Below are 17500 nucleotides of genomic sequence, written 5' to 3'. Positions count from 1 at the left end.
ATGAAATTCCAGCTTAGTCTAATTTTCACGTTTTATTATTTGCAATTTTTACAATTTTACAATATTGAAATAAACTAGTACTTTCATACTTTACGCAGTCATCAGGCTTATGTAATGACAGTCGTGTTCTACAATTGTATATATATATATATATATATATAATTTAGATAACGTCACTCAGTGAAGTTAAGCATCTTGATCTACAATTAGAATGAAATTAGAAACTGAGTTTAAACACTCGTCATTGCCAACTTACGCTCTCTCTCTCGCGCGCGCACATACAATACACACATACGCACACACGCACACACACACAATACACACATACGCACACACACGCACACACACACGCACACACACACGCACACACACAGGGTAATGCTCCACTAAGCGTTCAGCTTCGCTTTGCTATACCGCTCTTTTTTGTTGAAAACAATATTTTCAATGGGATGATAATGCATTAGAGTAATCGTTTATTAATATCTACGAAGCTATGATCCATACTCATGCATATTCGTACGTACAACCGAATTGCTCAGCGTTTCAAACATGATATATATATATATATATATATATATATATATATATAAGCAAATAAGTAACAAGGATGTCAAGGTATTGGTGCATTACGGCCGTTTCAGGCGGCTCCATTTAATCAAACAATCCAAGCATTACATCAATTTGAAATACACCGCCATCTTCGGATGCATAATATAGGTTTCCAGTATATGCAGGATACGCCATTATAATTTTTAGCAAATATTTCATCAGAACTAGAGAATGAAAGAATTACATGTTGCTGAATGAACTTAGAGAGAAAATACTCCAACTATATTTTGGAGTGGCAGAAGAGAATAACAATGGGCGTCATGAGCTGGTAATATAGCTACCATCTCATGACTCCCATTTTTATTCTTTTCTGCCACCCCAAAGTATAGTTAGGGTGTTTTCTCTTTAAGTTAATTCTGCTACAATATTAGCAGCATGTAATTCCTTCATTCTCTAGTTCTGTTGAAATATTTGATAAAAATTATAATGGAGTATCTCGTTTATTGAAAACCTATATTATGCATCCGAAGATGGCGGTGTATTTCAAATTCATGCAATACTTGCATTGTTTAATTGAATGGAGCCGCCTGAAACGGCCGTTATACACTAATACCTTTACATCCTTGTTTACTTATTTGCTTTTATTCACCTTACTTCGAGGTGTGCGGATACTACCGGACTGACTGGGTGCCTCAACTTAAGTACCTAGTTCAACTGAATTTTAATTATCTCTTATATATATATATATATATATATATATATATATATATATATATATATATATATATATATATATATATATATATATATATATCGAGAGAGAGAGAGAGAGGAAGGGAGGGAGGGAAGGAGAGGGAGAGGGAAAGAGAGACAAAGAGGGAGAGGACTCGTCATATACATCAATCTTATTCACCTTCCAAACAAACGTTTACTCCTTGAACAAAACTTCTTCCTTGTTCATAACAGTGATGTCATCATGACGGAAATTTTTATTTCGCCTCCCTTTTACATGCTTGTTCTAATCGCTAATGTTGCCAAGTTCATCACCTTCTTTCAGTTGAGTCAAAGCTTACGATTTTAATTAACATCTACTATCATGATTTTTACTCACCATCTTAGATTAACATTCAACACATAGTGTCAACAGCCTGTCTTCTATTCATGACGTATATATGAAACTGTCTGAACAATTCGGTTGTACGAGGAAATATGCATGGGTATGAACTATAGTTTCGTACATATCAATAAGCAATTATTATAACATATTGTTATCTAATTGAAAATATTGTTGATTTCAAGAAAAAAAATGAGCGCTAAGGCAAATCGGAACTGAACCGGGTAACGATAAGTGGAGTATTACTCAGTGTGCGCACGTGTGTGTGTGTGTGCACGCGCGTGTGTGTAAGTAGGCAATGACGAGTCTTAAAACCCAGTTTCTAATTTTATTCTAATTGTTGATCAAGATGTGTGAGATTATCTAAATTATAAAGTGCTTGATGAATGATAAGGATGAATGATAAGATTGATGTATATGACGAGTCCCCCCTCTCTCTCTCTCTCTCTCTCTCTCTCTCTCTCTCTCTCCCTCTCCCTCCCTCTCTTCTCTTTCTGTCTCTCTCTCTCTGGATGATCGAGACGTTTGGCAGTGCCTGTCATATCGATTTACCTTCGTATCATTGTTAAAAACCTTATATCATACTGGTAGCTTCATTTGTGCTATATTATATTGGCCCATATAACGCTGATTCGTTTAGCTCTGTACTTTGTAGGAACGTATCTAGATCACCAACAGTAGTATAACTCAATATCAGTGATCCTAAACCCAAGCAGTTGTGTCTCCTTAGGGACGTTGATTGATAGCTCACAAGAAAGCAGCAGATATCAAAGGTAGAGCTGGAGGTAGTGGTAGCATCGACTGTTGGAGGTGTTGCGATTTTTCTTCAAACTAAGGACAATATTTATATTTTAAACATATTTTCACAAAAAACTATTTGCCAGAATTAGAATATGAGTCGGACATTGTGTTGTCAATGAGCAGAAGACTTGATGACACATCAAAGTACAATATAATTTCATTTTATTAGTTCTCACCTTCTTTGGTCGCTTCCATATAAATTTATCATGGAGGAGGGACACTAATATAAATTTAGCATGGGGGAGGGACACTAATATAAATTTAGCATGGGGGAGGGACACTAATCCATATAAATATCTAAGAGGTGCGCACGCTGGATGGCACAGCATAAGATAAATTTAGCATAGGATAAATTTAGTTTCTATTTGAATAGAATAACCCACTTTTTTTAAGGATATGCAAAGGGGATATTTGTAAAACGCTTTTCTGTGAGGTACAAAAAGTTGTGAACCATTGTTATATATGAACCAAGGTTCTACAATTTTATGTATGTCTAGACGACGTATTTGTACAATGAGAGTGGGCAGTAACTCAACAAAGAGTCGGTGCTATGAATTTATGAAAATTAAACAAGATGAAGGAACTCAATTATACCATGAAAAGAAAATGTGAAAATTTACTGCGAGATATCGTTGTAAATATGAATTCTTACTACGAGGGAGCATTTAGATGTCTTGCTAACTATTCATCTCATCAGCCGCTGCTGAACTAGAGGTTGTTCTTCTAGCCACACACTATATAGTAGTTGCTGTCATCATAATTCATTGGTGTGTAAATCAATGAAATATAGATAAATAAGCGAAACGGTCACTTCATATACCACGACGAAATAATAGATGTAATAGAAAGGTAATGAAAAGTGCCTTCAGCGTGTTCTATTAGCTGTAATATAATAAGCTGACACATTTAACTATTTGTCAGGAGCTATGTAGTAGATATGCGCTCAGAAACCTAGGCAATATAACTTTAGTTCATTTAGTTCAAGATATATTAAGGTATATTTCTCCTCTTTGTTTAAGTCACATAGAAATAAAATTGCAGCACCACGTATATGTTTAATGGTATATTTTTCACCAGTGATTTTCATTGTTATAATCAAAGTTATAATCAATTTAAAAGCACAATTAAATTTATGTACCTGCAAAGAGAAAACATATCTGGTTAGACACCCTCCCACTCGAAGCTCAACGGATGGCTAAACACTTCTCCTTGGCGACCGTATATCTTATGTATGTATGTATGTATGTATGTATGTATGTATGTATGTATCTATCTATCTATCTATCTGTCTGTCTGTCTGTCTGTCTGTCTGTCTACGTGCGTATGTATGTACGTATGTTTGTATGGATGGATGGCTGGATGGATGAATAGATGGATGAATGGATGGATTTTTGTATAAACTTTCTAAGACAACTTTAAACAGAACACGTTTTGATATTGAGTTATTGATTTAAAACAATCGATTTTTGTAATATTATCTTTACAAACTTCTTTAGCTTGAAATCTTATCAAAACTTCATCGGTATATCTGAAACATGCTTAATGTAAACATTATCCACATAATGGACGTAAATCCTTAACGTAACTATTTTCATGAAAGATTTATTCTGAGATTCTGATTAAAAAACAGAAAAAATAGAATATGCAAAAGATAGTTTTCGAAATCTATGGAAGATTTTATTTATTCACATTTAATCTTATCACATTCTCAGCAAACAATTCACGGTTTCTGTAGTAATCTCCGGATGTAGATTCACTTATTTTGTGATCAGTTGTTATCAATACCGTAATCTGAATACACAGTACCATTAAATTTCAGGTGATTTTACGAATAGTTGGGAAATTATTTTTATTAACTTATTTTCCACAATTGCAAATTACTAAATTTTTACCAGTAAATCTGGATGTATTTCATATTAGAAATATCGATTTTAATCGCGATTCGATAACTGAAATGAGATAATGCTGTCATAAGCAATACAATTAAGCGTTTCTTCAAAATCAGATGGCAAAAGTTATTTACATCACAAATTGTAGATAAACAAGACTGTAAACTTTGTTGGATATTCCATCTCCTCTTGGGAATTGACCTAACAGAGATGTGTACTCTTAACAAGTTGACTTGTCTGATCGTTTGTTTGTGAAAGAGGAAAAAGTTTCCATCACTTTTGTCTTTCAGGTTCGGCTGTATATTAAGTCAAGCGCTGGATAAATAAGTGACTGTTGATAGAACTTGTGATCATAAATTTTAATGACTATATAATACCTTAGCTGAATGTAGTCGTTGAGTTTTAGGTAAAGAAGGTTATAACAAGTCACAAATGTGAAAAGGAGATGTGGAAAGGAGATTGGTATATTTAGTGTAAATAGTGTACTGTCAGCAAATTAAATATACCAGAGACCATTCTAGTAACGATAAGATAGACAGAGAATATTACTCGACGATGGAGCAAAGTTTCTAAACTGTTCGGAATGACGATGTGCATTTTAAGTCGGTGGAGTTTTTTAAGCCACTTGAATGTGATTGTATGTGCTCTGTCATAGACGTGTGAAAATATCTCGTTCGTTCTGATGGAGACGGGGTTATAGGGTAGCCGACATTCTTAAATTAATTTATACTTTTCTACTCTAGGCACAAGGCCTGAAATTTTGGGGAAGGGGGCCAGTCGATTAAATCGACCCCAGTACGCAACTGGCACTTAAAATGTCGACCCCGAAAGGATGAAAAACAAAGTCAACCTCGGTGGTATTTGAACTCAGAACGTAAAGACAGACGAAATACCGCTAAGCATTTCGCCCGGCATGCCGCCATCTTAAATCAATTTATAGCATTTTAAAAGTAACATGTGTTCTTGACCCCTAACGGTGTTAGCGGAATTGTGTGTATATCGAATAATTGGCAAACTAACTTAGTGCAAATGAAAATCATAATCGAGAGACTAAGATCTGTTAATGCTAATGTTTAAAACGTTGAACGTTTTTCAAATACGTCAAGCGTTCCAAATATTTAAAGATGTATCAAGTAATTGTTAAATAGTTAACAGAATTTGTTCGTAACAATATAGACACTAGTCATTCTGTTTTGATTAATGGGAAATTTGAGAAAAATATTTAATTACTTCGTTTCAGCCATTCTACATAATTACACAATAATCTTTTATGACATTTTCAGAAAGTAACCAGAATGAGGATGCTAAGAACGGATGTTAGAATGACATTGCAGTTTAAGAGAAATACAACCTTTCAGTTTCTTGGTAATAGAAATACTTTTAACGTGTTATGAAAAGAAGTGTTATTACGATTGGAATGAATTGATAACATCCCGTAGAGCGGGAGATTAAATGCTGTATAAACTTTAATCTTGACTTTATGATTCAAAATCTCACCAGGTTTTCACACTGATTTTCATTCTTTTGTTGTCAATAAAAATAAATAACAGTGTACACTGGGATAGATTCAGCTTACTAAAATTTAATGTTGTAACAAATTACAAGAATCAGAGTAAAAGAAAAAAGTGAAGACGTTGTATCGTAACAGTTCAAGAAGACATAAAAGGATTATCCATACATATAAATAATTTGACTATGAGAGAAGGGGAGAACGTGTACAGATTTGGAGTTAAATTTAGTGCAAAACATGCATTTCAAAGTTTAACAATAATATTCCAATCTTAGATTGTGTTCAATATTCGAAGTGATTGTTTGAATATTACCTGAAATAAGGTTGCGGTGACCAATGGCTGACTATAGAGAGCGCTTTCTAATATTTAGTTTCTTCCTCTCAAGTCCAAATTCAAATCCCGCTTTGTTGCAGTTATATTTTGACTCCTCCTAAATACCAGTAACATATTGGATTAGATCCCATTGTCAAAACCCTTCCTTACAAAAACAAACGTTGTACCCACGCAAGAAATCAAAAGTACTTTTCACGTAGTAATATTGGTTTCATCATACTTTTCTTAAGATCATTAGTGGCTTCCTGGATGAAATAGAAATCGGATTAAAACCAGAGCCAAGACTCGGTTTATCAAGAGCTTTCTTCTTGTCCTTCAACAATGGCCACTAGACTAAAATTGATAAAAGAAATATGGCAATTGTGAGAGGATCTAACCTTTGAGCAGTAATATACCTCACAAAAACTACAGGGCAGTTTCTTGAAAATCAGTAACATTTCCCAGGAAACGTGTGTATTCTATTTTGCTTAAATTGTTTATTTTTCTTTGACATAATCTCCTCGCTGTTTTCTTTGATTTCATTGCAGCAGAAACCGACGATAAAGAAGGCGGGGGAGAAAGTGAAGGATTAATGAGTGAAGCGGTGTTGAAAGGAGACCAGTATTGGGACTCTGTTGTTCTCAACCCATATCCTATCACATTCAGACCATCGACATCGACTGAGAAAAAAATGCGTGGCCCACACACTGAAACAGACGGTAAGGAAAGAATACACAGTGAATTAACGAACAGAAAAAAAGAACTGTAGTAACTCGCAGGTGACAATATAGTAGTTGTTGTTTACAGTTCATTTATACAATTAATGTAGATTACACACACACTCAAACACACGCACGCATACAGTATGCTCACCTTTCACCACACTCACACACACACACACACACAAACACACACACACACGCACACACACACACACACACACACACACACACACACACACACACACACACACACACATTCAAACACACCCATAAACATACACAAACACTCCTGTTCTATGCCGAAAGCAATCAACAGCAAACGTAGTGGAACACTGGACAAAATACCTGCAATATTCAAGCAGGTTTTTACGTCCTGAGTGTAAACTCTAGCCAGGTCGACATTCTTTTCAATTTTCCAAAGTCGAGAAAGCAAGTAGCAGTCAACTACGAAGGTCGGTTACATCGTCTAAACGTCACCTCTCAACTCACCGAATATGTCCGTGTTTGAAATCAGCAATTAAACTAAATTACTGTTTACCCAATATCGCTCTCTGTGTAAATAGCATGTTTATTATGTAACCTAATACTTGTGATACTCTATGTCTGACATGGAGCAAAAATAATTTCGACTATGTAAGTTTTTTTAGGAACTATTTCAGTTATAAAACTTAATATGGACGTGAAGTTCATTTCGCAACTATGTGGCTTTAGGCGCCAGTTCAATGCACAGAATATTGAGTGTCTTCTACCGTAGACTAGAGTCAACCAGAGCTGTGTGAATAAAGTTTGAACGACAGAAACTGTATGGAAGCCTATCATAGGGGTTGTTTGTGTGTGGTGGACTTAATTCGTCGCCCGGTTTAACATCACTTGGTTCATAAGTAAAGCCCACTCTGTTTCAAACATTTCGGGCTAGATTCCCTGTCTAAGTATAACTTCATTTTTTCTATTAGTGTCAGGAGTTCTGAAAAGAGTCATGGACACCGCCTTTTCTCTCCCGAGTAAGCCATAGCAAAGTACTACATAACGAAGAGTATCCCATCGAGATCTTATCGGGGCTCTATGAGGATTTGAATCGATGAAGATTAAATATAACTATCCCTGGAGATTTAAATTCAATCTTGATATTAAAAGGATTGCTTTCTTATTTAGAAGCCGATTTTGTTTGTTATGGAAACGAGGGCAAAGCAGAGTCTTTTAAATCTTATACTGTAAATACATTCATATCTTGTATATTTGTAGGAAATCGATCTTCACAACTTCATTGGTACTTTATTTTATCGACTCCTGGAAGGTTAAGTTCAACTAAGTGGGGTGGGGTGCAAATTCAAAATGTAAAGAGTCGTAACTAATTATTGCAAGCAATTTGTCCAACGTACTAACGATTCTAACAATTTATTGTGAATCACTTGCCTAACGATTCCGCAATGTGAAATGCAAAAAAGAAAAAAAAAAAAAAGGAAAACTATGGGAGACGCGATCTCAAAGCCAAGATGCAGGAAAATAAATACTGTTGTATATTTCGTCTGGATTTCTTTTACCAGACTTATCGTCTGTTCAATTTAGAAAAAAAGATAATAATAACATTTAAAACAAGGGAACGTCATGAACAGAGAATAAATAAAAATTCATGAATGACAAGTGGAAACGGAGAAGTTGAAGCAACATACGTATCACACCTAACGCGGGCCGAAGTTTAATGTCTTTTCACATTTCAATTTCTCAAATTTGCTTTACAAATACCAAATGGAAATGTGACCTACAAGATAAAGATGTATGCATATGATTAAATTTGTGCAACCATTTCTTTACAAAAGTACCAGTAACCGTCATCCCATATTTAATCTAGTGACACTGGAGTACCGCCGATGAGACTTCGTCGTCAAATAGTGTCTACAGGATGTTAGCATGGTAGAGATTATATTCTTTTATTCTTTATTCTTTTACTTGTTTCAGTCATTTGACTGCGGCCATGCTGAAGCACCGCCTTTATAATCGAGTAAATCGACCTCAGAGCTTATTCTTTGTAAGCCTAGTACTTATTCTATCGGTCTCTTTTGCCGAACCGCTAAGTTACGGGGGACGCAACACACACCAACATCGGTTGTCAGGCGATGCTTGGGGGACAAACAAATGCACAAACATATGCACACACATACATACATACATACATACATACATATATATATATATATATATATATATATATATATATATATATATATATATATATATATATATATATACTAGCAGAAATACCCGGCGTTGCCCGGGTTAAAGAGAATAATGAAATCTAAAAACGCCGTCTAGACTACGCATCATCTTTATATATAGAGATGTATATACACACACGCACCCAAACACACGTATATATATGTATATCAATATAAATATATGAAAGTCAATGAAGTTTCGTAAAAGAAGGTGATCATGTACATACTTTGTTGCTGTTGTGATTATAACACCTCATTGTAAACTATGTTCCTTGTTTTCCCTTGTGGAGCATATACAAATAGGTTTTTTGTTTCTGCCCACTCTTGAGCAGCCAACATACAGTTGTCCATGTGAGAAGCAGGGCTCTTCCAAGAGAAGACCAGCTACAGACAGTGTTTGACCCTGATATTTGTTTATGGACATGGCAAAAGTCACACGAAGGGGGAATTGTAGTCTTCTGAATGTAAAAGGAATGTCTGCTCCTGATGGAGTAAGAGGAATTCTTGGAATAAAGACGTCATCCCCTTTTGCACATCCAGAAAGAATGGTAGCCTCGATAACGTGTGACATCATTTTCTAAGTAATGCTCATCTGTTATGTTCGGGTTAAAATTTCATCAACATCAAAAATATATGAATTTTCATGGGAGTTATGGCCGTTATGCAAAGAATATAATTTCCAAATTTCATAAAGATCCATTCAGTACTTTTGACGTAGTTTTGGATAAGAAAACAAATGACTAATGTGTGTGTTTGTGTGCATGTGTATGTGTGTGTGATGGGTGTATATATGTATAGATATCTGTATGCATGTATATATGTATATATGTGTACATATTACATGTACATCTATATATATATACATCTACACATATGTATACATATACATGTATGTATAGATCTATATATCTATACATATACGTGTACATCTATATGTATACATATACATCTCTCTCTCTCTCTCTCTTTCTCTCTCTCTCTTCTTCTGTCTCTTTCTCTCTTTCTCTCTCTCTCTCTCTCTCTGAAAGTATCTGTCATTACAGTATCGAAATGGTGTACATATACATGTATATGTATACATATACATCTCTCTCTCTCTCTCTCTCTCTCTCTCTCTCTCTCTCTCTCTCTCTCTCTCTCTCTCTCTCTTTCTGTCTCTCTCTTTCTCTCTTTCTCTCTCTGTGAAAGTATCTGTCACTACAGTATCGAAATGTGATTGTTTCAGTTAGTGGAATAGTTTCATTTTTAAAGTGAAAGTATTTGACATGAGTGTTTTTGTTTCACTTTTGACACGTAATACTTAAATAGTGGAGGAGATATTATGTTGCCGTGTGCTCGAACTCTGCAAGAAGTTAATAATTTTTTTTGACTAAAACACAACTGGAACCCTAAGTAAGGCATGTGTAAAATTTGAATGAAATTGGTTGCGTAGTTCTCGAGTTTTAGGGATTCACACAGACAGACAGACAGACAGACAGACAGACACACATTCTCATTTTTATATATATATATATATATATATATATATATATATATATATATATATATATATATATAACTTTTATGGAGACCTAAAGTGCTGTTGCTACTATGATGTATATGTTAACATCCGAGATGGCTTACACTCGTTAAGTGTTTTTGATCAGTTGGAGTACTGTACTGATGGCAGATTACAAGCAGTTGACTCTTTGGCATAAATGCCTATAAACGCGGCAAACGGTACTACCTCCAAACAGAAGCATGGATTTGTTCGAAACAGATCTTAAAACCACAAACTGATAAAACGGGTAGTACAAAATGTTTGAAAAACGCAATAAATTAGTTTACCTTGAGGAAGAAAGAAAGTCAGACGTCTCAGGTAGAATTCTTCATCGTAGAAATAAGGGATGTATTCTGGTTGAATTGAATAAGTTATGGGTGAAGTTTGGTGTTCTTTAGTCGCTATCTGTATATTCCAAGTAGCATCTATCAACAGTTTACTTTCACAAGAGAAGACCATATGTTTGACCGATAATATCTTAAATAGATGCGTTGATATGTTAAGTATTTTCTTTTTTTCTTCAGGTACACCATTTCATTATCGCAGACGACAATCGATTGAATTTGAAGATTTAATCCTTAATACGAACACAGGTGGCTTAAAGCTTCCACCCAAGAACAAGAAGAATTCTTTCTTACAAGTGCATGTCGACAAAAAGTTAAGTAGACCAGTTAAGCCACATCCAGATGCCTTGGAAGATAACTTCAGTATGCGGAAACTAAAAAGGAATATAGACTTACAACAAAAGATGTCTTTTGTGGGTGCAAACTAGCTAAGAATATAGAACTGTAGATACGTACACTGGATGATATAGAACTGTAGATGCATTAAAATAATGTTTTAAATGTTCAGCTATTAAACTGCACATAAATGCCAACAATATAAATTCGTCATAATCAATGTATACTTAAATACACATGTACATAAACGTTTCAGTGACTTTATGTCTACTTAAGAGATTAGGTCAAGGAAACTCGAATCGGTCACTACTTATGTAATAAGGAAAAAAATGATTAATCATATTTGTGCAGTGAAAAGAAAAAAATATTAGACCACTGATTAAAATTAATTTAATCTGATCTTAGCAGTTACAGCCGATATCTCTGGACATATTTTATCGCAGTGACTCGTTTACCAGATATGAGGAAAGCACAAGAAAGGCTATGCTTCACCGAGGAGGTCTAATAAAATAGAAACTTACTTGGAATTATCTTTTCATACTTGCCAATATCAGATTGTCATTGAACTAAACATTTTTCTTCTCACTGAATAAGTATTAATAATTAATTAGATGATATCTTAATAACTAATAATTAATCAGTTATTATATAATTAGGTTCCTGATGGTCATTTTTTTATATAGATAGTCCTTCTAGTGATGTTCTTATCCAAAATATGACAAATAACAGAAGAGTATGCTTCGCTAACGAAGTACGATAATAAGGAAACATATGACCCATGTTTATAAAGATCAGATTAAAATAGTATTAATGAGAAGGATAATGATCTCTTCTCTTTATTGCTTTAATATAAGTAATTAGATCTTACCCTCATTACATTAAGTATTGACGGTGGTTGACAAGCTTGATTATATTTCGTAAGTGTGGCGTCCTAGAGAAACTTCCTTCAGTCACTTTGTACATAAATCTATTTAGGAATACAAGCACGTTTTCTATTGTTTTAATCTTCTGTATTTTCTTGTATTTTATCAGTTTTATTGTATTATTATAACTGTAATATTTTTTCTGTATTTTTATGTTTGTCTGGTTTGTTTTGCACTCCCACAACAAAACACTGGATCAATTGTTAAAAAACGGATTAGTGAAAAGCATACGAGGGGTGCTGAGAAGTTCCTGGCTTTAAGGGTATCGCCAAAGACCTGATTGAAGTTCAGAGTTCATTTACAGGGTTTAGAAATACTGAAGGACTGCTGCCATAAATGTGTGAATGTGAGAGGGGGATATGTTGAATAAAATCATAATTAACTGATCCTCCTGTATTTTCTTTCCCCAAAGCCAGGAGCTTTTCAGCTTTTCAGGAGCTTTTCAGTACAAGTAACGTGGTGACAAGCGATTTAACAAAGTCGTTAGGATGTCGCGCTGCGAGATATTTGTTCCATTTCTCTTCGCTCGGAGTTCAAATCCCACCGGCATCAATTTTGACTTTCATCATTTTGTAATCGGTAAAAAAAAAATTGGCGGAACTGTGGGAACGTCGGACTGTCAGGTATTTTTCTGGCTCTTTGCGATCCTGAGTTCAAATCTCGCCATGGTTTATTTGAGTGGTAGATTTCACACCACCATCTGCATCTGGGTACCTTAGCGAAGTCCACGCTATTACAAGAATTCGGGTTAGGTTTCCTGTTTGAGAATACTGTTGTTCGTTTCACCTGTTTTGGAAGATTCCATAATAGGTCATGGGCACTGCCTTCCATTCTAACCGAAAGATATAGTTTTAAAATGCATGCATGCAGGCATGGGTGTCTAGTAAGAAGCTTGCTTCCCAACCACATGATCCCGGGTTCAGTCTCACTGCGTGGCACCTTGGGCAAGTGTCTTCTATTATAGTCCGGGCCAATCAAAGCCTTGTAAGTGGATTTGCTAGGCAAAAACTGAAAGAAGCCTGTCGTGTATATATATTTTGACGTATGTGTCCTTGTATTTAGTTTGTGCTGTCACAATCTTGGCGGGCCCACAATCGGATCGTTTCTTCCTTGGCGAAGGATTCTTCAGGAATCGTCTAACCGTGTCCACATGACGACCTAATATCTCCACAATGACATGAAGAGAGGTGCTTTTAGCATTTTCCTTGATGATGACAGACTCTTCTTCATCGTTAAAGCCTTTTCCACGTCCCATTTTTCTTAGACAGGAGAGACACTATTAGCGTGGTTCATCCAAAAACTGAAGAATCTGAAAAAAAATTTTAAAAAAGATGTAACACAGAATAATGAAAACATAACAATGATATTGCTATAGTGTGCAAACTAGCTGGGAAAAGCTTTATCAAAATCGTCGATTCACACAAAACCGAGAAATCCTAAATTTCACTCCTAAGCTATTAGCGTGGTTCTGGGTATATATATATATATGTGTGTGTGTGTGTGTGTGTGTGTGTGTGTGTGTGTGTGTGTGTATATAAGGGTAAAAATATCAAAAATGTTTTCTGCTTTTCTCATCATGTGTATATGTGAGCGTGTGTGTATTTGTGTGTATGTATGTGTGTATGCATTTGCATGCGTGTTGGGGATATAATGATAGATTAGTGAGAAATGCAAGTAAAAGCTTAAAGAATGATTGAAGGAGAAAGGAAAGGTGAGCTGATGAGAAAATCCGATGTTTCTGTACCTAACACTAACACTTCTACAAAATTATCCCCACATTACAACTTACAGTATCTCTGCATCTCCTTTCATGATTCATTTTGCTTTACTCCCAAGACGAACACGGACTAAAAATTTAGTTTATTTATGCACAACGTTCTGGGTTGCATCTACATCTTGCTGCGAAATTTCAAAATAATACGTTGAGAAATGTCATCGTTACTTCAAGATAGGGAACCATCGATGCTCTAGCGCGCGCATGTGAGTGTGCGTATGTTTAAGTATCTATGTATGTTTTTAGACATGGATATGCATGTATGTACGTACGTATGTATGTATCTCTCTCTCCCTCTCTCTCTCTCTCTCTCTCCATATATATATATATATATATATATATATATATATATTTATGTATATATATATATATATTTGTGTGTGTGTGTGTGTGTGTGTGTGTGTGTGTGTGTGTGTGTGTGTGTTTATGTTTATATATATATATATATATATATATATATATATATATATATATATATATATATATATATATATACATATACATATATAAATATGTGTGTGTATGTGTCTTGGCGTGTCTGTGTATGCCCGTGTTTATATATATATATATATATGTGTGTGTGTGTGTCTGTGTATGTATATATGTGTGTATATACACGCACACACACACACACTCACACACACACACTCACACACACACACATATATATATATAATACAGTAGCGAAGTGGGTTTGAGTATGTATACAAACAATACATACATGCAAACGTGCATACATCCATGCATACATACATACATACATACATGCATACATACATACATATGCATACACACATATACACATACTCCCTAACAAGAAACCACTCGTCGTGTGCGTTAAGGTGTAAAACTGAATATTATACAGGCGAGAGGATAAACACGTTCTTGACATCATCAGCTAGAAGACATAATAATAACGGAGTTTCGGTTATTAAAAACCATCTCTGTTTATATAGCTTAAAGACTTAGTTTACATCTCAAACTATTTGAAAGGTCACCAGAATATAACGCTGCGATGTGTAAAATATGACTTCAGATATTAATTTTATATTTATCTGCCAGCATTCTCTCTATGTTAATGTTCTCTATTGCAGTGCACACATACACACATACACACACACACAAACACACATACACACACCTAGCCCTTGCCATATACCATCGTAACATCAGACATCAAAACCCACACAATTGCACGCGATATATATGTGTTTGTGTGTGTGTGTGTGTTTCTGTATTTGTGTGTGAGTGTGGGTGTATGTTTGTGCTTACATATATAGGTAAGTACATTTGCATATGTATGCATACATATATACATACATACATGCATACATACAAACAGACATACATAAATACATACATACATACATATGTATGTATGTATGTATGTATGTATGTATGTATGTATGTATGTATGTGTGTGTGTACGCATTTGTGCGCAAGTGAATTAGCTATATTATGAGAAATAAGAGAGAAACATGTATATGGATATGAATATGTATGCCTATATATTGCCTTTCGGTTGTGTATATATATATATATATATATATATATATATATATATATATATATATAGAGAGAGAGAGAGAGAGAGAGAGAGAGAGAGAGAGGGGGGGGAGGCGCATACATTCGTAAATTTATAGAAACAAATGTGAGTAGAGCAAGTTGTACCTACTAACATCTGTAAATAAACTAATGTAGACAATATATGAACCGTTATACGATACGTACATATATGTGTATTTACAAATACACACATACACATAAGTTCATAATCATACTCATATTCATATACCTTTACACACAAATACACACGTTCATATATCCAATATTAGTATGAGTAGTAAAATGCAATAAAAATTAGAGTCATTGGAGGCCAATACACACACATTTCTCATGCTGTAATAATGTATAACAGAGAAGGGTAGAGTGAATTATCTTTCTATTTTCTGAATATTTAATGTATTATTGAGTTTATCCCATGATGCGTGTGTTTAATAGCGTTGTGCTCAGCATAAACATCTATTCAATATAAAAGGCAATGAGAAAATGTCCCCATCTTGCCTGTTTATAATAATTTTTGATATATTTATTAACAAATATCAATAGTTTTAATGTGGGGATGTCTTGGGTTATGTATATGTATGAGTGTATGCGTGTGTATATAATATATAATGTATATGCTGTGTATGTACATGTGTTTATCTGTGTCAATATCTGTGGACATATGTACGATATATATTTATATATCTGTATGCATATATATATATATTAGTGCACGCGCGCGCTCATACACATGCTTATAATATATTTGTAAGGAAGATATGTTTAGTTTTTCTAAATATTGAATATTTGATAATTTTGATATAATTTGTCAAATGTAGTTTTACAACCATACAATCTGTTGTATTCGTTTGTCGATTTACCTAATCTGTAGCGAAACCTGTAGTAAACTTACTCAACCTGAAGCTTGAGTCAATGTCTTTTCTTTGAATTTTTAGTGTGTCTCTTGTCCTAGTATAGTTACAAGTTCTTGGTTCTAATGAGTTGTATATAAAACAGTGGAAAGAAATACAAGAAAATGTGTTGCAATTAATTGCAACGCTTTATTCAACCGCTAAAAGAATTTGTATAGCCATCGTTGGTTACATCATGATGATATTGTCAGAATGAAATATATATATATTTACTTCTCGAATCATTCGGAACTTGGTGATGTGTACTGGGCAGACAGGAACAAAAATACGTGAGATCTCTTCTTGCAGCCTCTCATATTGTCTCTGCTTACAGGTGCATGGTAAACAGGAACACATATAGCGCGCCAAAGCTACCTGCAAATACTACTCCTTTCTCCTCATGTGTTCCCAGCTCACTGGTGACAATAGGAAAAATCCTTCTATTTACTGATGATTAAAAGCTCCAGAGAGTAAACATTATTTTGCCACGCTTCGTTGGTCTGTTGAGTGATTCGATTGGACAACTAACATATCCAATCTTAACAACGGAGTTGGTCAATGTGTTACACCATCATATGACCGGGTCACGTGACCAATCGTTGAAAACTTGCGTATGAGTCCTTTTCTGGCTATTTAAGCCTACATAGGTAATATATGATAAACATTTTCGCTACAAATTCTTCATATAAAGAAGAATGATTTTTTTTTTTCTTTTATACTAAGAAATAAAGTTCAGCCATTAAAATTTATATATGAGCACGAAATAAAGATTTGCGGCTAGATTTTTTGGAAAAGTATTCTGTTATAAGTTTGAAGATCTGTTTATAATTTAGCTACAAAATTCAGGTGACACTCACAATGGAATAGTGCTCTTACGTCTTTGACGGTGCTGCTGCACACTCAGATATCCGAAACTGCTGTCTCTCCTTTCTAGCTTCCCAACATATGCCATAAGTCACTGCTTTCGAAATTGGTTGTTCTCGTTCCCCTTCCAGTCAGATACTTTCGATTTAGTC

The 17500-nt window shown here is 34.7% G+C and overlaps 1 protein-coding gene across 3 annotated transcripts in view; it reads left to right on the top strand.

The window, feature by feature from the left end:
* The window catches only part of LOC128247580 (uncharacterized), a 57328-nt gene that overhangs the window by 37676 nt on the left and 2152 nt on the right, over positions 1 to 17500 (top strand). Inside the window, exons 2-3 of one of the 3 annotated variants that reach the window (XM_052967056.2) lie at positions 6725 to 6895; positions 11176 to 11308. In XM_052967056.2, coding sequence (XP_052823016.1) covers positions 6725 to 6895; positions 11176 to 11308 — 304 coding nt within the window. Of the gene's footprint in view, positions 1 to 6724; positions 6896 to 11175; positions 12310 to 17500 lie in introns of those variants that run through there. The other 2 variants (XM_052967055.2, XM_052967054.2) reach the window with 2 other exon arrangements.

This window comes from Octopus bimaculoides, chromosome 4 (genome assembly GCF_046866305.1).
Source record: "Octopus bimaculoides isolate indiv1 chromosome 4, ASM4686630v1, whole genome shotgun sequence".
NCBI classification, from domain to species: Eukaryota; Metazoa; Mollusca; class Cephalopoda; order Octopoda; family Octopodidae; genus Octopus; species Octopus bimaculoides.
Note: the sequence above shows the minus strand (reverse complement) of the source record. Positions and strands in the feature narration are given on the sequence as shown.